A 27,594-nucleotide genomic window follows, 5' to 3' on the forward strand; every position below is an offset into this window, starting at 1 on the left:
TTACAACAGATTGTTCGTTCGCATTACAGCCTTTCGATGTATAGAGATAAGTGAAGATGATCTATCATAGGTCACTTGACAAAAAAAAAAGCTGAGTCAAAATATGCAGTAGAGATAACATTTTCCACAGAGTTTTTAAAGTCAGTTAAATTATACCTTATTTGAATTGTTACAAATGCAGTTTAATAGCCTTGTAAGCTGCATTGTACCATGCTAACTAACAGTAGCCTTTTCCTGTCAATAGCTCCTGTTAATTAAACTTAGCACAAAAAGTAAGGAAATTTATGTTTGGTAGATTATTTCTCTGTGGTAACAATGCTTTTTGGCAATACATTTTATACTGCTGGAAAGGCTGTTTAGTTCCCTTTCAAATGGTGCCCCATTTGTTGCATTTGTGGGATGAACAGCAGCGCTGAGTATGTGGGTTGCGCCCATGAAAAATTTGCCAAATCTTCTCTGCCAATGCCAAACAGCTTATTCTGCCATTGACTCATTTGCTGTTTGCTGTATTGGATGATTGAAGTTTGAAGAAACAAGACATATTGACAATTTAACAATTTATTCATTTCACAAACAGGAGCCTCAGTAGCGTGTGGAAGAACCATACACAGCTACAACAGCCTGGCACCTCCTCCTCATGCTAGACACACTGCTTTGGGATGGCATCCCATTCTTCAACCAGCATTTGTTGCAAGTCAGCCAACGTGGTTGTGTTGGTCACTCTGGCACGAACAGCACGCCCAAGCTGATCCCACAAGTGTTCAATGGGGTTGAGGTCAGGACTGCTGGCAGGCCATTCCATCCTCTCCACTCCCACATTCTGGAGGTAGTCTCTGATAAACCCCGCCCTGTGGGGGCGAGCATTGTCATCTTGGAGGATAGAGTTCGGTCCCAGACTGTGGAGATATGGGATTGCCACTGGTTGCAGAATCAGGCACCTGATTGTCAGCACCTGGGGGTATCAGAAGCTCAAAACAAGAGTCAATTGCAACAGCAAAGAAAAGCTGTTTGGCGTTGTCCGAGACGATTTGGCAAATTCTTCATGGGCGCAACCCACATACTCAGCGCTGCTGCTCATCCCACAAATGCATGTTCCTTATGAATGGGGCACCATTTGAAAGGGAACTAAAACAGGCTTTCCAACAGTATAAGATTTATTGCCAAAAAACATTGTTACCACAGAGAAATAATCTACCAAACACAAATTTCCTTACTTTTTGTGCTAAATTTAGTTTAGCTTCAGCAGTGATCAGCATTTATCCTGATCTGCAATGGTATTAGATATAATTATAGGCAAATACTGCCATGCAAATATTTTTAAATTGATTGAGGAATTATTTTCCACAACACCTCTGTAGAAACGGGTCCCACTAGCCGTTTCTCTGTAATAATTAACCCGTGTTGTGCATGTGTACAGAGATGAAACTGAGCCCACAGCAGGCACCGCCTCTTCGGGGAGCCGCCCACCAATGATGTCGGTCCTGAGGCGGGACGATGACTATCCGATGTGCTGGCAACAGGTTGCACTGGTAGCGGGGGAGAAATTTCCCGATGTCCTCAGTTCATTGAGTAACATCTTCTCATCCCACCAACACTGTACAAAGCTGCTGCTACGGTGTAGACTGATACAGGAGCTCTGACTGAGGAGGGAACAACATTTCGCGATTTGGATCATCTTTGCAGGTGCAGTAGAATAAGTATTCACACAGCTGCTGCTTTTTTACTGTACATTTACTTTTGTGGGATCAAGTGGGGAAAGTGCAACACTGTAAGACCCGTTTTGCTGAGCGGGCATTTAATAACAATTGGATAAGCAGACATGGACACCTGTGGCTTTGTGATTGGATTTGACAGTCGTCCTGTGCCCAGCTTTTCCTGCTCGCGAAAATGACCGAGAACAAGCATCAGGCTTTTGTTGTTCGCTTTCAGGCGTGTTGTCAAATGTTTGGTCGCAGCTTTGTGTGTGGCTCGGCTGCTGTCTATAATTGGATCTGACTGTGCCGCGTAAAGAGGATATGAGAGGTTATTATAGCAGGTAAAGGCTTAAAATGCATAGGACGCGTTAGGAGGCAAGTGCCTCGGTTGTTTACCTTGTTGCTCTGCTCGTGGTCCCATTGGCTCTAGTAAACAACCCGGTGGTTTCGACGCGCACCGATACTGACTGACCGAGTAGGTAGGTGTGACGCAATTAATCCAGGAGCAGACAGGTGCTCAGGAGCTTACTCTGCTCTAATGGTTTCTCCTGAATAAAGTAGCTTTACTTTACATATTGCTATGAATTTGAAAGTGATATTATTTAAATTATCAGTCAAGCTGTGTAAATAATCGAACACCTTCCAAGAAATACAATGCAGGCTTTGTATTGGTCAGATGTATGTGGCTTTATCAACTCCAGGATAGGAAACATAAGTCTCATGATCGTCCCTCATATCCTTGCCAACATAGTTTACAACTCACTAGCAGTTGGGAGGTGTAGTAGAAATAGTCCTGACTTAAAATGTGTGCTTGGGGCACACTTGAAGCTCACTTTAAGGTGTTTATGTGAACATGTACCTTTTAATGAGGGACTAATTTTACCATGTTGATGATTAACACAAGATAACCTGCACCGACCTCTCCAACACAGACCACAATACTGGTAACTGCAATAGTTGACAGTCTGGCTTTTCTGTTTTAACTGTACTCACCCCAAAACAAACTAGCCTATTGACATGTTCTGTTATTGGTTTCAAATATATGGCGTTATATATGTGTCACATTCCTGAGCGAGTAATTGTATGTTTTGAGCACAGAGAACTATATTTTGCAAGCGCATTACATTGCATTTTGAACAGAAATGTACACTCGCAAAAAATAATTCAGTTTGAGTAAACAAAAACCTATTTCGTGCACAATAAATGTATTTGCATGTCTTTCTCTGCTCGCAGGTAGACGCTGCTGCGCTCCGGTCATGTCTCCCTCGCTCTCAACCTCTTCTCTCTACGCGCTCAACTCTAGACACGCTCGCTCAGATTTTCACAGCGTTACAAGTGTGCCACAAAACCAACCAATCGCAGAATCAAAAGGTCAATTCTGATTGGCTGTTCGTCTCCAATTAGATCGCAAGTAGCAGGAAACAAAATTCTAGGAGGAACAGTCTTTTTCAGTTAACACCTGTTTGTACAGCAAATACTGACTACAGTGGAGCTGTTCGACTAATGTTACTGGATTAAAACACATTTCGGTCAGTATTTTGTATTATTGACTTATATCACAGAAATGTCTTAATATTTGTGTGTACTATAATGCCGTTTTTTTGTTTGACTTATATCTCCTTGTGTGTTAGTTTGACTCATCCTTCACAAGCAATCTAGTTCACACACTGCAGCCGACATGCCATCTGAACAGGCCTCGCAGCACTGTAACTAGCTAAGTTAGCTAGGTCTCGCAATGCGAGACTGAACAGCAGTAGACCTGTCACACTATAGCCACATGTAGCTAAGTAGTTTTTAATACTTTGGTTACATTACCGTATTTTATTAACCTGAATTATGTTGCTATATTAGCTTGCGAAGGAGCTATCCGTTGCTGACGCTAATTTATCTCAAAAAGCAGAAACGTTAGCTAACTACTGCCAAGATATGATTTCACTAGAGACCAGAGAGGTGTTGTAAGACTCAAGTGTTGTCATGTGTTGACACTGTCTTACAATGAAACCATATCTTGGCAGTAACATTAGTTAGCTACTGCTTTTTGACATAAATTAGCTAGCTAACGTTAGCGTTAGCAACGGATAGCTACTTTGCAAGCCAATAAAATATAGCCTTGGCAAACAGAATTAAGGTTAATAAAACACGATAACTATGTAACCAGTATTACAAACTTCTTACAAGTGGCTGGATTGTGACGTTTTAGGTGTGTTCGGATGAATACGTTGGATGCATAGACTTTATCCATGCTGGGCTAATGTTAGATTGCTTGTGAAGGATGACGTTAGTCACAGAGATATGTAATTCAAACAACGGTATTGTGATTAACACAACTATTAAGGCATGTCTGTAATATACCGGTTGGTCAAGAATATAAAATACTGTAGATCAGTGCTTTCCAACCCTTCTGGTCTGAGTTTCCCCCCACAGCCCTGTCATATAAACTCACATACCCCGCCCTATCAATTCCCAATGTATTCACACTATTTATCATATTAAAGTGAATATTCTTACATTTTCATGCAATTGAACTGTAAACATTTAGGTTGGTTTGGTCAGAAATTCTACTAGCTAGCTAGGCCTTTTACTTGAAGTGTGGTTAATGTTTCAAAATTCATCCATTACTTTTAGCTAATCATTTCAACTGTTGGCTAAGTCAGTAGGCCACTGTTAGCTGTTTATTTCTACCATTGATTACTTCGCTATATGTTTAAACATATGTGTTGAGCTGATATATTGTTTTAAATCAATCATAATTCAATTATTTTAATTAGTTAAGCTGCGCCACAATCTTTCCAAGTACCCACTGGCTACAGCAGAGATACCCCTTGCTGGGGCATCACGGCAGGTGTTGCGTCAAAGACTGTGTCCCTGTAGATGTCTTTCCTGCTACTTGCGATTTAATTGGAGACGAACAGCCAATCAGAATTGACCTTTTGATTCCGCGATTGGTTGGTTTTGTGGCACACTTGTAACGCTGTGAAAATCTGAGCGAGCGTGTCTAGAGTTGAGCGCGTAGAGAGAAGAGGTTGAGAGCGAGGGAGACATGACCGGAGCGCAGCAGCGTCTACCTGCGAGCAGAGAAAGACATGCAAATACATTTATTGTGCACGAAATAGATTTTTGTTTACTCAAACTGAATTATTTTTTGCGAGTGTACATTTCTGTTCAAAATGCAATGTAATGCGCTTGCAAAATATAGTTCTCTGTGCTCAAAACATACAATTACTCGCTCAGGAATGTGACACATATATAACGCCATACAAATAAACCTGGGGGATAATTCATTATTATCATTTATTGGCTTTGATTAGAATCTAATGGTGATATGTTCATATAGTCTGATTGATTTACAAAATCCTGCTATCTGAATTATGTGTTCCAAGCAAATACATATACTTAAAAACAAACAAAATTAGTGAAATAAGTTTGTGTTTTGGATGTGTGAAGAGTTACATGATGTAATGCAGCATAAACACAATTTGATTATTTTATATGAGTGTGCATATATTCTCAGTTATACTTTTATATTTAAACAGATTTCAGAAACATTCATTATTGATTATTCTATCAATAGGCTATAAAATGTCAGAAAAAAAGTGAAAATGCCCATCACAATTTCCTAGAGCTGAGGGTTTGTTTTGTCCAACCATCAGTCCAAATCGTACAAATGTTTAATTTACATGGATTTAAAACATAGAAAAGCCAGAAATCCTCTTTTTAAGGGGCTGGAACCAGTGAATGTTTTGAGTTTTTGCCAGAAAAATGACTTATATCAATTGTCAGAATTGTTTCCAATTACCTCTCTGTTTGAATAATCTTGTAACTAATCTCATAATATAGGCCTACTGACATTGATTTCAACCAAATCACCCAGCCCTAGTATAAAAGTAGCTTGTCATCTTGTTCAGATACCCAAGGGCAGGAGACACTGTGGGAGAAAGTTGAAGATCAGACGTGTTGTAGGAGGCAGAGGAGGGTGCAGGAACAGGGCCAGGGGAAAATGAGCTGGGTGAGGAGAAAGGGAAGCGTGATGGCAGATAGTCCCGTTTGGTGACATTCCTGTCTCTGTTGACACAGCCATTCCTTGTACAAGAGAGAGCACCAGAGGAGGTGAACCTGTTGTCACCAAGCAGTGCTCAGATACTAGCTGCTGAACAAAACCTGAGCCTTGAAATCTGTATTGACCCAAGGAACATATTTACACCTGGGAGCTTTCTGTGTGACCAGTGATCCGCAGCTGAGGGCTGAGCACCTTGACAATAGACATTTATATCTTCCTTCTTTCTTTTTTTTTTTTTACAAAGATTTCCCAACAGAAGTAGTTTTTAACCTTGAGGTCATTGTTTTGCTGTCCAGTGTACAACATGGTCTGCAAATCTGGTTGTTATGTTTGAATGGCAGAATTCATTTGTTTTGCGCTGTGTTTAGTCTCTCTCTTAGTTTGTCGTCTTAAGTGTGGAGTCTCTTCACTTTTTATTTACTGCCTATGTGGACAGTTTTCCGCATGTATAGGCTTTACAGTGAGTGCTGCCCTACTTCTCAGTTTCCTCCTAATCTGTCTTTATTAATACAAATGCAAACCACGCGTGGTGCTGAGTGTTAAGAGAACATCTGGAATCCTAAGAATGTTTTTAGGAAAGACAAAGGCTGACTTTGATTCACCAATCTAACCTCAATGCCAGTCAAGGTGCTTTGTGTTACACTATAACCAGCGGTCAGTTAGAGTCGGTAACATTTTATTTCTTGTGAGAGTCACATCTGTAGGTGCTGGACAAAGGAAACAGACCAGGGTTGGAGTACGATGGTGAGCTCTGTAAAGCAAAAAGCAGCTTTAGCAGCGCTTCAATACAAAGATGAATGTGTTCAAGAGAAATAACACTTTGATGTGACAGCAATAACACGTTTTAACATAATTCCACATGACTTAGTACTTTCTTGCCACCGAAAACAGTGATTCTTATTAGATCAACTACCTGCTATCAGATGGGGAATGCACAGCAGGTTCGTGCATATGTCTGTGCACGCCCTTCAAGTTGTGTGTGTATGTGCACACACTTGAGCCGGCGTGTGTGCCTGCACTGCTCAAAGTAAACAGTCTACGCCTGAGTGAGTATCTGAAGTCTGGTGACTGTGGAGACTCTGGCAAAGGCAGAAACAGAGAGAGGGGAGGCCCATTCCTGACATAGCCCCCAGTGTTTAATGCTCCACAGAGCCTGAACAATAGGAGTATTCACCTTCTCATAGTGTTCATCACCAAGCCCTTTTTTAGAGCATATAAGGTGGACATGCGTAGGTTAGATTACTAACATTGTATCTCACTGAGTTTTAGCCTTTAAACTGCAAATGTTTTGATTAATGATTTCAATCATATATTTTAAGCAAACATACAGTATACTGGATCCAGCTTGTCAAATGTGAGGATATATGGTTTTCTTTGTTATGTATACTATAACACAATATCTCTTTGGTTAGATATTGATCGGCTATTCCACTTCCATATAGCTTTGAGAAAAGAAAAAAAAAGAGATCATAATCAAAGCAACAGATCAAGCTCCAAAAATCCTGGATCCTACATTTCCCATCATGAAAAGTTCCTTCCCGAGGCTATTTTCCAGCGGCTCCGTGCGGAGCTTAGCGCCACCCAGGACGATTGTGATTGGTTTAAAGAAATGCCAATAAACCAGAGCACGTTTTTCTCCAATCCCAGAATGCTGTGTGGACCCTCCTTTGCAGCGCTGTGGAGGAAGGTCTGGCAAAGCGAGATTAGCCATCATGTAACAAATAGCATCATTTTTCTGACCCTCCTTGTCTGGTAAATACTCACATCTTTCAAACTCCATGCTCCCTAATGCAGACTTTCTTTTATAAATTCGAAGTCTTAAGCTGAGATAACTCTGGTGACATCATCTGGGTTATTTTCTCAGACTTTAGAAATCTCCTCTAGAGACAAAGAAGACATTATACAACTTGTATCACAGGCTGAGTAGTACTCCTCTTGACAATTAAACTGACCGTTTTGTGTAAAATCAATGGAATGCCCCTTTAACACAATATTAAAGTCAGTAAAACGCAACACAAACTGTCAGTATCAGGCAGTCAGTTGCCACTGTGGCCACCAGTAGTGCAAATATACTGTATATCCACTCATGTCAAGTCAACCACCTACACACCTGTACAGCAGGTTCAACTGTTCCAGTTGTTCCTCTGTTTTCCCAATATCACAGTCATGGATGAAAACATAAACACAGTCAGCATGCTTATGTAAATTAGAGGCAACATATTGATTACTTCCGTGTGTGTACACACACACACGCACACACACACACACACACACAGTCACACTCCTGAGAGCTATTGCACAAAACCAGGATAAGGGATTACTCGGGATATTCCTGTTATCCCGGATGACTTTAGCATTGACTTGGTTGCACAAAAGCAGAGGCACCTAAGTTACCATGGAGATTTATTCTGTGCAGCTAGTCTGCTCCTGACCAGGCTAACAGTCAGGATTTATTAATCCTTGGGACTTTTCTGTTCACTCAGCAGTGTTTTTTACCTTATTGTTATCAGCCTGCATTAAAATACAACAGGTGCACAATGCTGTTCAGTTAAGCACTGTTATTTTAACATTGTGACCATTATTTTTAAAATTATTCATATGACAGTCATTGTTACTGTTAGATTGAGTGTATGCTATTCATATTGTTGTTAGAACAAATTGCCTCTCGGGGAGTTTTCTAAGTCTAAGAAGTTTGGTGAATATATTATGGCAGTTATTGAGATAATTAGAAAAGGCTGATACAGTTGCAAATGTGTTTTTAAATGAAGTCAGTGATGAATGATAATATATAAAGTGCTGTACACGTGTTAGTGGTTCTAACAATGGCAGACTGGTCAGAGACCAATGCACCTTTTAATTATTTTAGTTGATTTATTTATTTTTGTATTCTTTAACAATAAAGGCTCATGTATGTTCCTCTTCCATGTGCATTTTATCTGCCATGGCACACAATGTGTGTTCTCTCCAGTAAACTGGGACTATATTGTACATTTTTAAAAACCTATCCTAATTGTACAATCCTCCTTAATTATAGTCTTCAGAGTTCACTGGACCAGTAACTATATGGTGCAGGCTACTGTACATTCATGAAACAACACCTCAATGGTTTTTGACCTTCTATTTTGCTGGGGGGAAATAACTGATGAATACGCTGTTACAGCCGTGTTTACAGTGTGCATTAAATTTATCACATAATTATCTTCATAGTTTCAAGATTTCAGATTCCAATTTCTTCAGTGTCTTTCTTTTCTATGTCCATATATAGGAGGAAGCAAAGCATATAATATGTAAAGAAGGAAACTCTGCCTCTGTAAAAAACAAAAACAAAAAACCAGTGAGAACAAACGTGGCAGAAGCGGACCGACTGAATGATATATCTAAAAATATACATTTAACTGCTCTTAAATAAAACCATTCAAGAAGTTAGGCTAATTATTTCCACAAACGAACAGTTGTACACTTTGCCTGAAAAGCGAGCAGTGGAAGATAATGTTACTTAGGTAATTTATATTTTAGCATATCAGCCTAGCGTTGTAGATTAGTGGTTGTAATTGAGCTTCATGGTAAATTTCCTGAGTAACATTAGGCTGTCTTCTGCTCACTTTTAAGGCAAAGAGTACAACTGTTCATTTGTGCAAATAATTAGCCTTACTCCTTGAATTGTACGATAATGATGGTTGCAATTCTTTATTTATTTCTTATTTATTTATTTTCTTGAGATGTGATGGCATCCGGTACGTTATATTTTGGTATTTTTTTTACAAATAACGTGTTTCACTTCATCATACTTCCACAAGAAGCTGCTGCTCACTCTGTCTAAAGTATGTAGTATATGCACAACGTGTATTCTCCATTTTAGCATCAGTAAATCTGGGATCGACCTTGCGGTCTGTTAAGGAAAGCCGTGAACACGCCTCTATACGAATTACTTCATCCAGACTCGACCTCGCTCCTCCTCAGCCTGGCTTGGCCTTCGTGAAACGCACCAAGCTAGGATGCACAGATTAGACTAGGTCAAGCCTCGCTTTATCAGTTATCCTGGATTTATAAATTCTGCTTTTGTGCAATACCCCCCTGCTCTTTGTTTTCCCTGCCTTCTCATCACACCCTCTGGAAAAGTAGGCCTCAACCTGTACAAAGAGGTTCTTAGTGCCCAAATGGCATATTTGTCATAACAAGAATTCAGTCATTCTGGTTGAGAAGGAACTAAACCTGTAGAGCAGCAAGAGAAGATGTTTGCTTCATCAAGTTATACCGGTAATCTGATATTATTGCCGAGTCGGAGTAAGTCCACCTGGGAAGAAGGAGTGACACATGCAGGTAAAAATGAGGCATCTGAGTTAGGGTGTAATAACCCTTTGTAAAGCCTGATAACAGCAAAAGACAAAAGAACTAAATTACATCTTAAGAGTGTAACAGCTGGAACAAAGGCTCTGCGTATGTAATCATCTGCAGGTCTGTATTGTGGAATAGGGAAAAAAAGGAGGTCTTAACTTGAGACTTTCATTTTCAGTGGTCTCTCTTTTGTAACTTGTTCCACTGATTCACCTGATTTGCATTTTTGCTGTTTTCCCCTCCCTGTCTGCCCAGGCTGCTTGCTCAGAAACCAGGAAGTCAGCATGAGCACTCTGTCTACTGACAGGAAGCCTCTTGTGGATTACGGTGTTCAAATCCGCTTCATCAAGGACCTCCATGACACAGGCGGAGGTTATCCCGATAAATCCAGAGGAAACAACAGTGCAACCCTTCCTTCCAATAAGTATGGGGTGGCAGTGCACGTTCAGGGAATCTCTGGACAGCCTTATGTGGTCCTGAAAGATGGTGAGAAAGGTGACTCATACGGAGTTCAGCTCAACACTCCCACCTCCAGCTCAGGGTCACCTTCACTGTGCAACAGCCTCCCCAAAACGAATAAAGAACCAGCAGAATTAGCAAACTCTTTTAGCCCTGCTGTAAATACAGCACACTCCCCTGTTTCTCCAGCAGAGGATGAGGTAAGGGAGATTTTTGAGAGCCCTCATAAAAGACCTCCAGGGGACGGTCAAGCAGGAACACAAGGGGAAGAGGAGGGTGGAGCTAGCAGACAGGGTGAGAGGCGAAAAGCTGAACCCCAACTCAAAGCAACAAGTGAGACAGAGAAAAACAGAGATAGTACTAGTAATGACGAGTATAATGAGGCAGGGCTGAAACCAGTCAAATTAAACAGCGTGGCACCCAGAGGGGTCAAGCAGCCTGCTGCCTCTAGTTACACTGGCTCTTTGGGGAGATACAGTGGGAAAAAACATAGCACATATTCCCCTTCGGAGTCGTTTCCAGAACCTCCAGCATCAACTAATGAGGAGCCCATCCCTACAATTGACACCAACTCCCTGGCTCCCATCAACAAGCTCATCAGTAAGTTCAACAGTGGGACGCCAAGCAGCGCCCCGCAGACGAGAGGCCGCTCTGGAGCGAGGCAGCGGCTCAGGTTTGACGAACGCAGGCGGTCAAGAAGTCTTGATGCTAGAAAAGATGTTCAGCATGAGGTTCCCTCACCTAGCTCTCCGATTCTGAATCCCTACGCTGCTCCTCTGTCTACCTCCTCCAATGTGTTGGCGTCATCTACCCCAGCAAGCAGAAGCCTGGGAAGCAGCCCTGCATCTGTTTCCAAGGTGACTGCACTCGAGGCCCCCAAGCCGAGCTTTAAGTCGCCAGGGAAGTTTGTTGCCAACACCCATCCAGCAGTAGCCAAAAAACCTGTAAGTACCAGCAATTGTGAAGTATTAAATTCTCTCTTTGTTTTGTGTCTGTTTTCTTACTCTGCTATCTCTCTATTTAAAGGAGATAACTCTTAGGAGCCTGTATCAAAGCAAAGAGGTCATCAATGGGGAGGAAGCACAAGCGAAGCAAGCTATTCACAACGTCCTTAAAGATGGGTAAAAAAACTACAAGCATGATATCCTAAATGGCTAGAATCATTGTTAGTGTGTACAAATATATGTGCCTTTCCAATCTAATTCTCTGTCCACTGTTTCCTGATCAGCACCAGTGAGAGATACCTGAAAAGCAAGGTCAACCACGTCAATGACACAACTGACAGTTTTAAGGTACGAGAAAACTGTTATTGTTCTTAGGTATTTTAGATTCATGTACACATACAGACTTTTACTTATAGATTAGAAAACAGCAATGTAATGGAAGTTCGTTCTTAACCCGGGTAACAGTGTGTGTTACAAATAATGTCAACTCAAATGTCCGTGTAATTTTCAACCATATCTCACCGTCTTCATCAGCAAATAGAATTAGCTCACATGATTGCACGTGAGCCACTTCCATTTACCGGGAAGATTATGAGATTTGGTTGAAAGCACAAAAAAAGCTTCTAAGTGGACCTTTGAGTTGAGATTATTTTGTCACACATTAATAACTTTGTTGTTCTTCTTGTTAATACCATGTTTAAATCATTTTGGGATTAATATTCAATTCCATTCTTATATTTTGAAGTTTGCTGGTGGCGTGACACTCGTTTACATTTTTATTACAGATTGTGCCTTTAAAGAAATAGTTCAACATTTTAACAAATGTGCTTTTTTGTGTTATGCAGAGAGTTGGATAAAGAGATTGATACAACTTGAATGTCTGTAAAGTAAATATTGAGCTAAAACCAGCAGTTTGTTAGCTTAGCTTTGCATTAAGACTGTAAACAGAGGCAACAGCTAGCCTGACTTTGTCCAAAGGCAGCAACATTTGTCTACCAGCACCTCTAAATAGTCTTTATGCTCAGCTAAGTTTACTGGCTGCTGGCTTCGTATATACCGTACAGACATGAGAGTGGTGATCTTTAACTACTAGCAGCTGCAGTTGCTTTACAATTTATAGTAGCATAATTCATTTTTCTTTTGTTTTGCAGCCATCTAACCTAAAAGCTTCCCTCGTTACAAAAAGCTTGCCAAATTGATTGTATGCATTTATAAAACTAAGACATTGCACACATTTATAACTTAATCCAATAAGCTTTTGTGGTGTGCGTTCAGCATGATGGTCAAACAAAAGTGTAATGGTATCTGTGAAGGGCATCTTCAGAGCAGCTCTTGTAAAAACGCTACTAGATGTTTGGCAGCCTGTCCTCTTTTCTGAGGATATGAAGTTTCTATTTCATTCACTTTGTCTCCAAGGATCCTCTTTGGGCAGGCCAAAAAATGTGAAAATTAAAGAGCATGCTGAGTATTCCTCTGTCAATTTTGGTGCCATCTTTGCTCCTTTGTGCTCCTGTGACACCTTATTAAAATAGATTGTGCCATGTTTTTTTATGAGCATGAGCACACTACTTCCTTTACATTTGCATCATTTTGCATAAATCTACATACAGAAGTTATTCATTTGTGTCCTTAGCTTCTTATATTACATGCACTTGATTATGTAAGACCCCTTGTTATGTACTTCTCAGTGTGTTTGCGACCATTGCGGCCTGTGAATTGTGAATTTGGTCGTCTTGTCTCTTGGCAACGATGCACCTGCAGAGGAAAGCTGTTGAGGGCTCAGTGTGTGTTAAGGGCGTAGTCATTGAGAGCCATCAATAATTGAGTTGGACTGGAACCCTGCACCAGCTGGGGGTTGGCTTTCCGGGTGAGACAGAGCCTTCTAAGAGGGGTCTTGTTGTACAAAGCCTCCATGTTCTTCATGGCTGTAACCATGCTCTCCACTTTAGTAGATTTAGTGGCTGATTTCTCAGTTCTGCCTCTATACCAACATTTTGCTTATGTCAAGGTAAACTTTATTATCCACAAGTAGGAAATTCATGTGGTCACCATTACACGCTCCACTGTTATACCGACTACTGCATAACATTAAAAACATAAATACAAAACATTAAAAGAAAGGAAAAACAAGGACGAGACAAACAAAGCAGTAAGAACATTGAAGAAACATGACAAGCATGTATGAATGAATAAAATAGTTGAGTGCTGATATATACAGTATGCTCATAGTTTTAAAATGCCTAAGAGTTTTTAAGTCTATTGTTGTGCAGTCTAATTGCTGTAGGCACAAAAGACTTGCTGTACCTTGTAGTCCTAATTTTCCTTTGCAGGAGTCTGTATTAAGCCAAAACATTAGATCATAGCAGGGTCAGATGAGGACCATCCAAATACAATCAGTGGCAGATAACTCTGAAATGTCTGATGTCAGGGAGTTATCTGCATTTCAGAGAGTAATGTAAAGCAGGTTTCACATTCCCTCTGTACCAACAATGTCTGTGGCTCTTTCTAAGTGCTTGTGGTGTGTTCTGACTGGTCTAATGCAGTGTTGCCAGTTAATGTGTGTCAGTGGGAGAGTGATGGAGTTAATGCACTGACACCCTGTTTGTTCCCCCGGTTAATTGAGGATCAGATGCTGGTGTGTTGGGTTACCTTAGTCCAAGAACGTGATGTATGTCTGTGTTTGTGGAAAAAAAATGAACACTGATCACTGTTTTTTGTTCAAAATTACAAAGGACTAGAGCACAGGTTTACCCCTTAAACATTAAGCCATGTCCTATTGCCACCACTTGTCGGGTTGCACATGTTTACAAGTTGTAACTATTTCAACCAAATAGTGATTATTCCTTCTCAGGTTGCTTTAGTAGAAATATTGGAGTGCAAGTTCATAAAAATGTAAGGAAATAAGTTGACTACGACTCCCAAAGTGCATTTCGGCAAGAATCAATGAGTTTAAAATAATGTGTTAGCTTCCACTCAGTGAGTGAGAAAAAACTGATTTTACATCATCAATTTACTTGTGGATCAATATTGGAGGAATTCGTCAAATATTGAGCTGTGTTCTGTTCACAAATTCAACAAAGAAGCGTTTTGAATTTGGTACAGCTCTGACTGGCTTCTTGTCCACGGCAACGGTGGCTGAGGCTCATGGGTATTATGGGTAGTATTTAGACCCGTCTGCCATGCAAAGTGACGGACAAAACATGATTTCTCAGAAATAAAGTTAAGATGATTAAAACCTATGGCTGTAAACTAATCCTATCTGGTTGTTACATTATCCACGAGAGTACCATGTTTCTATGTTAAGTTTCAATGAAGATATTAATTTATAGAAAAATAGGAATAAAGAATACTGAAAAACACTTCTAGAATCAGATTCTCCTCTTACTTTGCAACTCTAGGCCTGAAGTGTAATATTATTTAGTAATTCATGAGGGAAAAAGTAAGAAGAAAGTCAGAAAAGATAAACTTTTTGCATAACAGAAACATTTTTTTTATCTTCTCATGACCCCTAAGATTTATCTTGCGCCCTCTTGTTGGGAACCACTGGACTAGTGGCTATCAAGACCAAATCCTCTATTATATTAGATCAGACTTTAATTGAATGTCCTTTGCATTATGTAATCACATCATCCTCAAGTATTCCTGCTAAGACTGCAAGGCAGGAGAGGAGAGTCTCTTTTATTTTAGATAATTAATACACATAAGGATACAAGGATGCAATTCACTCAAAGCACTCAAATTAACTTATGTTATCTTCTTTTAATGATCTCCTTGTGAGGACAAAGAGAAATGTCCCAGTATGAGATAATCTACAAGCTGTCCTGCAGGGAATGATAGGAAAATGAAACAAATCTGTTCAAAGTACATATTCATAATCCATCTCTGATAAGAAACAAATGTGAGGTCCCTTGAGGAGCGTAACCGTCCGTGATCCTCGCTTTGTCTCTCTTCTTCTGCTTCTGTGTGTGCGTCCGTGTAATGAGTGTGTAGGAGGATGAGAGAGGTTTCATGGGCAGGCTGCACTTACATCTCCTTTTCAGAAGCCTTGATGAGCGGTGGAGCGGTGTGGGCGACGCTGCTCTGGCTCTGCTGCTCTGGCTCTTCTCCCCTGCAGCCTGTCAGAGAGAGTTGTTAATGTGAGGAGATTGTCTTTTTTTTGACGATGTCTGAGAACACTGGCAGGGCCTCTTCTCCCAAAGATTTTTGACTGTCAGAAACTAGGGCAAGGAATCCAAAAGTGTTTCTTCTTTTGAAGTTTCAGATAATACAGAGTGCATAATGTATTTTCAAGGTCGACATCGAATGACGCTGCAATGTTGCAAAGTTTCCAGTCCTCTCGCTTTGTCCTCTTTTTCTCTGTCTTACCCTCAATTTCTCTCACACACTTTCTCTCTCTCTCTGTGTGTGTGTGTGTGTGTGTGTGTGTGTGTGTGTGTGTGTGTGTGTGTGTGTGTGTGTGTGTGTGTGTGTGTGTGTGTGTGTGTGTGTGTGTAGAAGGGAGGATCTGATGGGAGCTTCAAAAAGGGGAACCTCGAGGAGCTTCAGGAGCAACTTAATCGCTGCAAGAAAGAACTGCAGCAAGTCCATGATGAGTAAGGACCTGTTATCTTGTACGTGTGTGTCTGTGCGTGCGTAGGTGCATGCGTGTGTGTGTGTATGTATTTGTGTGGTTTTGCATGTACAGCGTGCACACTTAACCAATAATAAGCTTCTAGTTAGTCATTTCACTATTGCCTGATAGGGTTGTTAATGTGTTTGGCGTTGCAATATTGATTGCGTGTGTGTGTGTGTGTGTGTGTGTGCGTGTGCGTGCAGACTGGCCGAGGAGCGCATAGCCAGAGAGGGGGCAGTGTCTCGTCTGCGCCTACAGGAAGATCAGCTGGCTGAGCTTCAGGAGGAGCTGAGGAGGGTTTCAGAAAACTCACCTCACTCAGACTCACTGCAGTTGGTAAGTTTCACTACAGGGAGCACACTCAGACTTGTTTGCTTGCTTGTCTGTCTGTCTGACTGTCTTTCTTTCTGCAGGATGTGATGACTCTGCAGGCCGACCTTGCTGAGGCTGCCATGTTACGTCAGCGCCAGGAGGAGATTCTACACCAGCGGGAGCGGGAGCTGACGGCCCTGAAAGGGGCGCTAAAGGAGGAGGTGGAGTGCCATGACAGAGAGATGGAGGCTTTGAGGGAGCAGTACAGTGAGGACATGGAGAACCTGAGAACAACCATGGAGCAGGTCACACAGGTGGATGGCACTATCATTTGCGTTTTGTGCAGAGAGTCACTCACACAAAACTTGACTGTGTTGTAGCTCCTAAGTTCTTGAAATGGATTAATCTATAGTTGTCAGTATTTGAGAGTTCAGGCTTAACTTATTAGCAAAACATTTTTTTTATTAGATTAAAAATGATGAGAGATAAAAGGATTAAAACTGTGCAGCTGAGACAGAGAAGACCCAAGAGACTTTGACTGTCTCAACTGTCTCTTCCAGTATCTGACTAATAGTACATAAGTATATTAATCATTAAAAGTAAAAGAAAATCTGTCACTTAAACTCTGCATGATTATCAGCAGCCCTGATAGATGCTTCTGAGTTCTGACATTTCTCTTAAGTACTACGTGTGTTCATGTACAGTTACTTAATGTAGGAATAGTCTGTCCGGGTGTGTTTCTGACCAGATGAGCTCTGAAAAAAAGAGATTCTTATCTCAACGGGAGGGACTGGTTCAATAAAACAAAAGTGTTGGTTTAGTAACTCTGATGTCACTGAACCAACACAAGTGATTCAGTAAACCGAACAAAGAACAAGCAAGACACTAATAAATATCACTTTAAAAGAGTGGGTCAGCTGCAGCTCCATTTTATGTGTCTTTTAAGTCCATTTCAGCAACTTTCTTGCACTACAGAAAGTCTTTTAGACAGGTGCTTTGGCTCATAAACTGTGAAAAAACCAAAAGATTCTGCACACTGAAGACTACTTGTACTCTCTGTGTGCGAGATTTTTTTTCTTCCTTTTTCAGCATTTTTGGTTTACGCCCGTAAAAAAAAGACGTCCGTTCTATTTTGAGCTTTTGATATTTGTGTTAGAACTCAACATAAACTTGTACACTGACACCTATTTTCACATCTCATCTTATCCTCATTATATTGTCTTAGTGTCAAAGGAAAAGCCTGCAGATTACAGAGCAATTTTACCAGGAAGAATTTCTAACCTCTTTGACAGCTACAGCAAAACCTGCAATGCAGCAATCGCAATGAATATTTCTCAGTGTAATTACTTTTTGTTTTGTTACATCATTGTCTGCTAAGAACATTTTTTTTCTTTTGAGTGAATCTCTTTGTTTAGATACAGTGGGAGTGAAGTTACACCTGTCAGGCAGTTTGTGCATCCTGCATCCGTTTTTAAGGCGATATTAAATTGTGCCTTGATGTTGCATCCACCCTAATATACACCCAGGCTTTGTCTTGTCATTCTGTTTAATGTGTCAGTATGCTGGCATTGTTCAAACACTGAGTCAGAGTATCATAAGGTCAGGCTAAGCCCAGTGTGCAGTGTTAGAAAAGAGAATTTTTGCTACTCATGATTGTAATGCAAAACTTTTCCAGTTGAAGTTCCATTGAAGAGTTTCTCTTTCTGCCAAGTTAGACTATTTATGGAGCGCCGTACTGTAGGATGTGGTGTAGAGGAAATTTGAAGCATATATGTATACAGAAATAGATCATTAGGCAGATTTTGGAAACAGTAACAGCAGTGTCAGGTAAAAAGTATCAAGCAGCCAGGTTGGCAGCTGCTTTTGATGTGGCGATTTATTTGGTGAGAGGAGGATTAAAGTAGTTGGATCACTGTTTGTGACGGCTGTACCATGCTCTATCTTGTCTGATATTTTATGGTGTTATTTCTTACGTAGAATCATTTTTTAGATGGTGAAGACATGCTGATGAAGGCATACGCCCAAAGATCTCTGTTCCCTTGTTCTGAACATTTGCTTGAAAAAGAAGCTGAACTACAGTAAAAGAAAATATGACAGATTTGCGCATTTGAACCTCGTTTTGAATCACGTGTCATTATAATGAGAAGGGTAATTTAATATGGGGAATAAATCACAGTGACTCCCATGATAATAATCATATCGTTTTTTGTGTTTTCAGTCCCAGGAGCAGATAGAAGAGGAGAGGGAGAGGGTGAACACCTCCATGTTGACACTGGAGGAAGAACTGGAGCGCTGCAGAGATCAGGGAGAGCAGTGGAAGACGCAGCTGGATGCCACTGCACAGGAGCTGCACAACACCAGAGAGGAGTTAGTGTCTATAAGCCTTTCTAAACTAAATCAATCAATTGTGAGCTTATATACACATACTATATCTGTCTTAGTATCTAACTTCAAAGAATAAAAAAACAAACATTGCATAGGCATGAAGTAATGTTCAAAGACCGCGCTCATGTGGAAATCAATTTTCATTTTAAAGACCTCAGATAGAAGCTTATATTTCTAAGATCTGACGCTGAACCCATCTGATTATGTAGCCATAACACTGCTTTGGATCTACAGAAAAGACAAACATACACAGCTGCAGCAGCAGTGCTTATATTCCCAGCAACTCTTTAGACGAGCATCAAACACGCTCTGTCATATTTTATACGTTTTACAACCAGTTCAAAGGATTTAAAGTGCTCACTGAAAACCTTCGTTCTGTTAAATCTATGTGGAAGATACTGTTTTTGGTTCAGTCTTATTTTTTAATGCATGCACTCTTTCACTTAACTTTTCGATCGGCAGGAGTGGGACGCACGTCGTCAGCAGTCGAATGTGAGAAAGAAAATCAATCTCACTGTGTTTGGTTTGAGTGGGTTTAGTCTGGTTTTAAATCAGCAAATCTGAAATTCACTTGAAAAGCTCATACATCAGAGTGGATTTTTGTATCTGATGATTGTGATCATTAGATTGGGGAACCCTCTACTAACAGTTATCCAGTGATAATAAACTCTAACAATCATGCAGTCTTCTTTTTGAAATTGATTTTGTCTTAATGAAGTTATATTGATCATTGTTTTATTGTTTTTTCAATAATCCAATCTTAACACATTTCCTGAATTAATTGCTAATTGCTATGTTAATTGCTAACATACTTGATTTTGAATAAATAAGTAAGTGATGCTTCTCAATTTAAGTTACAATCCCACAATTAAGTCGAACAAAAGGCAGATTGTGGTGATGTTTTTATGATTAAGTGCAATAGTTTTCCCCTTGTGCTTTGTTTGTTGTTAGTCACTTCTATCTTTGGAGTGTGTGTGTGTGTGTGTGTGTGTGTGTATTTATAGAACTACTGTTACCACTGTGTGTTCTTTAACAGCTACTTTCTTTCCGCAGGCTGCTAAAATCCGGTTTGGAGAAGGATAAATTTGAGGGCGAGCTAAAAGATCTTCGGGAGTCACTGCTCGGCATGAAGAAACAAATGCCTGCGTCTGACGATATCAGCTCTTTAGCAGAGGTAATTCACACGTCAGTCACACACTGTGTGGGCAAAACGCAGGGGCTCAGCTCCTCTGTTGTACAGGATGATTATTGTTTCTTTACTAGGGTTTCCTGTGGTTGAAGCTTCAATGGTGTCATTCATTTTTCCTTCACCCACACACACTGCGGGTGCAGGATGCCCCGTACTCATATTAACACATTGGTATGCGCCCTGGCACATTCTTCTTACACACACACACGTTTTTCATCTCTGATTGCTTATCCCAAGGAGCTTCGGCGTTGCCATGATGATCTGAAACGGGCTCGCACTGATCTGGACAAACAAAAGAGCGAGTTAGGCGAGAAGAGAGAGGCACTTCAAGCCCTGAGGAAAGTGAGTGGAGAAAAAGAGGCTGAGCTTCTGTCTGAGATCAGCAGGTTGAAGGAGCAGTCGCAGAAAGACAAGGCCGAGCTGCAAAAGGCGTCCGAGAAGGCGAAGGAGGTGAAGCTTCATTTGTAGTCTATAGAAAATAATTGACTAACAATTTTTTACAAAATAGAAAGATCCCTGCAAGTTGTATGCACAGTCAGTTATGTTTCTCTCTTGATCCGCTCCTCTCTGCAGTCATCAGTTGGGTCTTCAGGAAAGACTGTGGTGGACCACGGCACCAACCTGGAGCTCCAGGAAGCAAACACTCGCCTCAGAGAGAGGCTGGCCCGCATGGTACTGCACAAAAAAAAGGAACACAGCTGTACACACACATGCATGAAAAATTATGTAAACCAATATACTGTACAAGAACAAAAGAAATAACCTCCCACACAGACTCTATTTTCAGCCGAGAGATGTGAAGTAAATTAAATCCAAAGAAAAACTCATGTAAGCTCAGAAAATAATCCCTCCCAGATAAATTTGCATAAAATGCGCATTTTGCCTCATCTGAGTTGGAACAGCAACGCATTATAGCTGTTTTAAGTGCTATAATCTTGTTACCTTTGATGTGAAATGATCATGTGAAGAGCATAGACATACACAAATCATTGTAGGTGCAAAGCGAATACAAATCAATATATGTTTAGGATACATAGAAAGATTTTGGGCTGGAGTTTGAATGCAGTGATCAGAGCAATGAAGTACAGACTGCACACAACTGTACTTCAATATGAAAAGACTTAAAGCTCTTCATTAGTCATCACTCAACGCATTTTACATGCAAAACAGGTATAACAATACAGACTGCAAAGGCAGATGAAAATCAGATGGGTTTGCTGTGAGGTAAATATTGTTCTCTTCTTAACATGGCCTCATACAATTCAAGACACATGCATACCCAACATTAAATGCCTATTACCTATGGTATGATAGTAATAAAACAAAAATTAGTCCACATGCTATATACCCAGGTTCATCAGTGGATATTTTCTCATTCTCCAGACGAGGCTTCACTCCAGTGTGCCCCGGAGCCCAGAGGCGGAGGAGGCGGTGGAAGCTCTGGAGGATGAAAACCGCTCCCTGAAGACTCAGCTGGAGGAGGCCAAGAGAGGAGCCACCCGCCTGAGCAAGGAGAGGGACGAGCTGACCCGGCGGCTGGAGGACAGAGACCTGGAGAGGGAGGTGTTGAGGAGGGGCAAGAGTGACCTGGAGGAGCAGAAGAGGCTGCTGGACCGAGCCCTGGAGAAGATTAACAAAGAGGTGTTTGTTAGGGTTAGAACAATGTCCTCGGTTGCTGATGTACAGAGATATTTTGATTCACCACCGTTGCTCTCTTTCTGTCTTCTCGGCTGCCAGATGGAGATAATGATGGGAGATTCCCGTCAGTCGGTGGCCGCCCTGCAAACACAACTTGAAGACTACAGGGAGCGCTCGAGGAAGGACCTGCTGGAAGCCCAGCGCAACAGCAAGGACAGGCTGGCTGAGCTGCAGAGGGCTCAGAGCAACCTCAAGGCACAGCAGGAAGAAGTGAGGACAAATGGGTTGGAAAATAGAAAGGATGAAAACCAGAACCTCTGAAATATAAAAAAAAACAAGTGTGATATTGTTTTAGTATTACATGTTTTGTGAAATACAAGATCACTCCAACCATAAAAACTTAAAGCTTTAGTGCGTAACTTTTTGATATTAATAAACGTCCGTTACATTCAAGCCATTGCCAAATGAGTTGATACAAAGTTAATTAAGACTATCAGTTCCACAAAACTCTCTCTTTATTTCTCAGTATGGCTATGTTCAAAAGATTGTGGCGTCCGGTGACTTACCCGCGCAGAAGCTTGAGTGAAGATAATTACCTCTTCTGATGAGTCCATCATGTTTTTTTAATCCTCCGTGTCCTCTTTGGCTACTTGCAACTGCATGGAGGAGGGGTGGGGGGCGCGTGCGCGATCACGGAAGGCTTGTATCATGTGGACGCGCTGACAGTTTTGTTGTCATTACTTAGAATTCCTCATGGGGGCGACAGAAACTATGCACTATAGCTTTAAGTTTTAGTTTTTTTTAAAGCCCTTCATTAGTATTTTAAACCTTTTTAGCCACTTTAGCAGCGTAAATCTCTGGATGACAATGTCGGTGTGTTGGTTGGTTAGTGGGTCAGTCCACACTGAAATATCTCAACTATTGGATTGATTACCCAGTTGTCATGGAATCGTAGATGTTAAAATTTCTATTTTTCCTGAGCACTTTAAGGACTTCTCGTCAAATATTGATGTAAAAGTTAAAGGTTTTGCTTTATTGATTGTATAAAGCAGTTTTAGGAGTGTACGGCAGTATTAATTGGGGCTCAAACCTTAACCACTAATATAATTAATTAAGACTTGTATGTACATACATGTATGTAAATATTTATTCCTCATTTAGTCTGAGAGTGTATGTAACTTTTTCAGTGTTACAGGGCATTCGTGTGAAAAAACTATACATTGAGGTTGGGGGGATTTTTTTAAAGACAGAAACTGCATGCAAATGAGTGGACTTTGAGTGAAATCCATGCATTATGGCCCCCTCCATCTTGTTTCTAGGTTTCCCGTCTAAAGAAGGAGCTGCTGGTGTGCAGCGAGGAGAGAGACAGCGCCCAGCTGGAGAGAGACCTCCTCAACAACCGTCTCAAACACTTGGAGAGTGAACTAGAATCAGAGAAGAGCACCCACACTGACCGCACCAGGGAGATCAGGGGCCTGGAGGTGAGGCTTTGGGGTCAAAGCTTATGAACTGGGGAATCTAAAGTTGGGTGGGAGTAAATCAGGGATAGGGTGACGTGTCAGCAAGTTGAAAATTGAGCTTTAAATACAGGCAGATTGAGATGTATTTGTCTGTTTATCTGTGTGTACGTTCACAGGATAAAATTAAGACAATGGAGATCGAACTGGATGAGGAGAGGAGCAACGTGGAGCTTCTGAACGACCGCATCACACGTAGCAGAGATCAGGTGCCACATAGAAATGGGTTATGAATACACATACACAATACACACAAATAAGCAGTAATCCTATAATAGCTGTACTAACACTGCCTATTGATTCTGTTCTCCCATCTAACTTTCTCCTCTTAGGTAGACCAGCTTCGCTCAGAACTGCTGCAGGAGCGTTCGGCTAGACACGACCTGGAAATGGACAAAAGCGCACTTGAGAGACAGGTACTGTTCATCCACTCGGTACCTGCACGTGCACACAAATTCACACACACACACACACACACACACACACACACACACACACACACACACACACACACACACACACACAGTTACAACTACGTTTTGCAAAATCTAATTTAGTCACCAGACTGTACCACTTCCCTCCCAGTTGAAGGAGTTGAAGTCCCGCGTGGCGGACATGGAGGGACAGACTCGGCCCTCACCTGGACTCAGCCTGCTGGAAAACAAAATTCAAGAGTTAGAGGAGAGACTGCGCAGTGAAGAAAGGTAGGACTGCAACTTATGTTTTAATGAGTCAAAATACCAAAAATCAGTCACTGTCAATACTAAAGCTACTTTTTTGGCATTTTATATGCCATAACATACCCGATAAAAAATTCAAGAAAATTGTGTCAAATTATTGCAGTGTTCTCATATTGTGTGAATTCTGAATGTATCCTTAAAGAGAGAAGGCCAGCATACAGGCCTCTCAGAGACGAATGGAGAGGAAACTGAAAGAGCTAAATGCCACGTTAGACCAGGAGAGAAGCCAGCATGTTGAGCAGAGAGATCAGGTAAATATCATTTAGTGTTTGCTGGTTAAACACTAAATGCTGATGCTCAAACCGGATCTAATTGATTAAAAGAAAAGTTCGACGTTTATTTGCTTTCTTGCTGAGAGTTAGATAAGGAGATTGATCCCACTCTAATAAGCAAGAGTTGTGTCAATCTTCTCATCTAACTTTACGCAAGAAGCCAATTAAGTGTATTTTCCCAAATATTCTTTTAATGTTGGACGGTTGAAATTTACAGTCTTAAGTATCAAATACTTTCCAGTGGTTGTCTCAAGTGTCCTGACTCTGTTTGTACTATGTTAGCGGTTTTAATTATGTAGAAAGAGTTATCGATGGATACTGTTTGACCTGCACCTGCTGTTTAATCATTAACAGTGTTTAAATTGCTTCTTTTTCAAAAGACTAATCTAATCTGTATGCCTCCTGACCCACACCCAACCTCACTTGGTCACCAGAACACTCCCTGACCTCCCTTCCCCTCTCATCTTTCTGCTACCTCAGCCTTTTTCATGTCGCTGTAGCAGCTTCCCTACAAACCCACACACCTGTCAAACCCGCTGCCCGTCTTGCTTCTTCCCCTCTGCCCCCCTCGCGACAGTCTTCACCTGTGACCTCCTCTGTCCCCCTCTAACCCCCTTGCCTCTCCCTCTCCGTCCCCAGCTGTCCCTGCGTGTGAAGGCGTTGAAACGGCAGGTGGACGAAAGCGAGGGAGAGGTGGAGCGCTTGGAGGGAGTCCGTCGGAAGGTTCTTAGGGACTTGGAGGAGCAGCAGGAGCTCCAGGAAACAATGCATGCCAAAGTCATAGCCCTGGAGACTGAACTAAAGTAGGACTTGATGTTGATTTTACCATTCCACATTCAATGCAAGATGACTTCCTTAACTCTCAATATTTGACAAGTAACCATATCAATAACATGGTCCTCTTTACACTAGGTGGCACTCTGTAGTAACTAGCTGGACACATGTCTGTGTTCACTGAGCTGTAATGTATGAAAGTAAAAGAACAGAGTCTCTCTTTGTTTTTATCTCAGGCGGAAATCACAGCACACACATCTTGCAGCTCTGGGCCCCTCCACTTTAAGCTCTGAGGATGAGGACGGTTTCTATGACGCCAACATCACCTCCATCCTGAACGAGAGCCACCTACAGACCACCAACTGCTAAAGGAGGATGAAAAGTTTTTTTCAGAGAGAGGCACTCAGGGCATCAAGGACTCGCTTGTGTGAAGAACTCGGTTGCCATGCACTACATACAGTACTTGCCTTGCAGTTGTTTATTTTTAGTAGCAGTCCAACAGAGGCCGGTTGTCAGGATAATTAGATTGCATTTGTTGAGCCTTCAGCTGCGATTATGATTGCTTCACTGTTTTATCTGTCTTGAGATCTTTTCTGTGTCTCTGTTATGTTAAAGAGAAGAATTACAGTTATACTTAGAAATACAAGGTTTTACTTTATGTACTTGAATCTTTTCAAAAAGGCTCTCAAAAAGGTGTGTTCTTTGTATTGACTATATTTACTGTACACTACTGTGGTAGCGCATTACTGTGGCATGGTTTATGTTCAGAGGTCGTACAGTAGACTTGCAAATTCAAAACACTGTTAAACCAAAAAATAACATTATGCGACTTTTTTTCTTATTGTTCCAGTCTCATATCTGTGTTCGCTTGTGCATGATAAGGTGCATCTGTCAGTGTTGTTAGCAGCTCAAAGTGTTCCTTTGTGTATTGAAAGTGATATTATGATTTGTGTTGTTTACCTGTGAATGGACAATGACGGGCCATTTAAACTGAACCTATATTTTTACACTATTAGCTGTGCATACCTGTTACTCAAGACAATCATAAATACGTACAGTAGCACTGTGTATCCTCAGAGATGAATCCTCTTCCTATAGACTTTTCTACTTTAACCACCATACTTCTGACATGGTTTAATATATTGCTAAGCTTAATTCATGTGCATGTTTTCACTCAAATGCCTTAAAATGTAGCTTGATATCTTTATTTTCTTCATGTTGTCTCTGCATGTGTTCTGTTTATATGCTGCTGCTGTAATAGTTTAATAGTACTTAATATACTTGCCTGCGTTTGCGTTTCCTGTACATTCCTATTGAAATAATCTGGAAGTGTTCCACATTTCTTTTTGTTGCACCTGGCTGTGATGAATGTTAATTGTAATCTCCAGATTACATTTTTTTGGTGTTATTACAATTTAAACAGAAACTTTTACAATTTGTATTGGGCAATTACAAGCAAGGATGCTATTAAAGCTGCTGGTAACATTTGTGACGGATATTTTAAGTACATTGGACAACGTGTACAATAAAAAGAGGTATATTGTATATATATTTTTATTTTCTTGATTGCTGATGTACTTTAATACCAATATACTAATGAGCTTTCATTGTATTGTGATATTTCATGAAACAGAGAGATTATATATTTTCCATGCTCCTGTGAAAGGAGGTCAGAGGATAAGGTGACCTACAGTGCAGCACACCAGTTGGGATGATTCAGTGATGCAGGGTAAATGTTTGAAACTTTAGTCCACCCTGCCTCCTTTTAGACACAGTCTAAACAGTCATGTTTTATTGAAGTGTTTTTTTTAATTTCTAACCCAATGAGGATGGAAGCCACATGAGCCATCATATCCCATGGGTGCGGCCTTTGCATCATATCCGCCTGCTTTGTGTACGTGTCTCTGATGGAGGTGTGCCAGTTAGCAGCAGGACTGAACCCAGTACCAATTAATTCAACTCTGATCCCTACTTTACTTCATTAAACCTGCACTGCACCACTTCTACTGTGTGTCCAAACAGGGCGATCACCAAACACTGAAGATTTTATGCTTTAAATGCCCCACCATTACAGTTATCCTCATAAATAAGAAAGTCACAAGATAAATACAAAAATCTATACATCTATGACTGTCCAAAATGTCCCACAGGACAATAACAAAGTTTAGCAGATTAATATAAAGTGCTAATTCAGGATTACATTTTACAATAAAAGCTTAGGGAAACAAGGTTTTGGCTCATAAATTGGGACTTTGTATTTACAAGAGAAACCAGTTTAAATACAAATAAACCTGAGGCAAGTTCACTAGATACAGGGATACAGAGAATACAAGATCAAGGCCTGCTTCTGTCCTGCTGTTCTGTCTATGTTGCAGGTTTCTTACTATTTACTGCCAAAGGGAACAGATACATACATATATTATCAGACAATGTGGTGTTATGGGTAACTTACTGTACTATCTGGAGACAAATAAAACAATTATAATTTAAACAGGATGAACTATATTTAAGTAAAACTAAAATTCATACTGTGTATTTTACCTGTAAATACTAACTACTAGTGTTTTACCTTATTGTATCATAGTGTATCAACCAGCTATCATAGACCTTATGGTGCCTCATTATAGTCAGTTGCTAGTATATTGAGGATTAGACTATTCAAAGTA

General features: G+C 40.8%; 1 protein-coding gene across 4 annotated transcripts; it reads left to right on the forward strand.

The window, feature by feature from the left end:
- The first annotated feature begins 1,425 nt into the window (after window positions 1-1,425).
- Window positions 1,426-26,472, forward strand: cgnb (cingulin b). 4 transcript variants are annotated; one of them, XM_031296074.2, is made up of 21 exons: window positions 1,426-1,683; window positions 10,342-11,489; window positions 11,572-11,666; window positions 11,774-11,837; window positions 15,984-16,081; window positions 16,305-16,437; window positions 16,515-16,727; window positions 18,632-18,780; window positions 19,261-19,290; window positions 19,852-19,972; window positions 20,225-20,437; window positions 20,561-20,659; window positions 21,371-21,628; window positions 21,725-21,895; window positions 22,945-23,106; window positions 23,262-23,351; window positions 23,475-23,558; window positions 23,728-23,846; window positions 24,025-24,133; window positions 24,794-24,957; window positions 25,165-26,472. In XM_031296074.2, exons 2-21 carry the CDS (start codon window positions 10,371-10,373, stop codon window positions 25,295-25,297), a joined length of 3,624 nt encoding a protein of 1,207 aa, XP_031151934.1. In that variant the 5' UTR covers window positions 1,426-1,683; window positions 10,342-10,370; the 3' UTR covers window positions 25,298-26,472. The 4 variants fall into 4 exon arrangements, with proteins under 4 accessions (XP_031151934.1, XP_031151936.1, XP_031151937.1 ...); XM_035993176.1 differs by lacking the exon at window positions 1,426-1,683 and adding an exon at window positions 1,888-2,173; XM_031296076.2 differs by lacking the exon at window positions 19,261-19,290.
- Window positions 26,473-27,594: the final 1,122 nt, after the last annotated feature.

This window comes from Sander lucioperca, chromosome 16 (assembly GCF_008315115.2).
Source record: "Sander lucioperca isolate FBNREF2018 chromosome 16, SLUC_FBN_1.2, whole genome shotgun sequence".
NCBI classification, from domain to species: domain Eukaryota; kingdom Metazoa; phylum Chordata; class Actinopteri; order Perciformes; family Percidae; genus Sander; species Sander lucioperca.

What these genes read in the sequence shown, in the direction of transcription:
- cgnb (XM_031296074.2), top strand. Translation starts at nt 10,371, where the DNA reads ATGAGCACTCTGTCTACTGACAGGAAGCCTCTTGTGGATTACGGTGTT. An exon ending in ACTCAGACTCACTGCAGTTG is followed by an intron (nt 16,438 to 16,514) that starts GTAAGTTTCACT and finishes TTCTTTCTGCAG; the next exon opens with GATGTGATGACTCTGCAGGC. An exon ending in TCAAGGCACAGCAGGAAGAA is followed by an intron (nt 21,896 to 22,944) that starts GTGAGGACAAAT and finishes TCTTGTTTCTAG; the next exon opens with GTTTCCCGTCTAAAGAAGGA.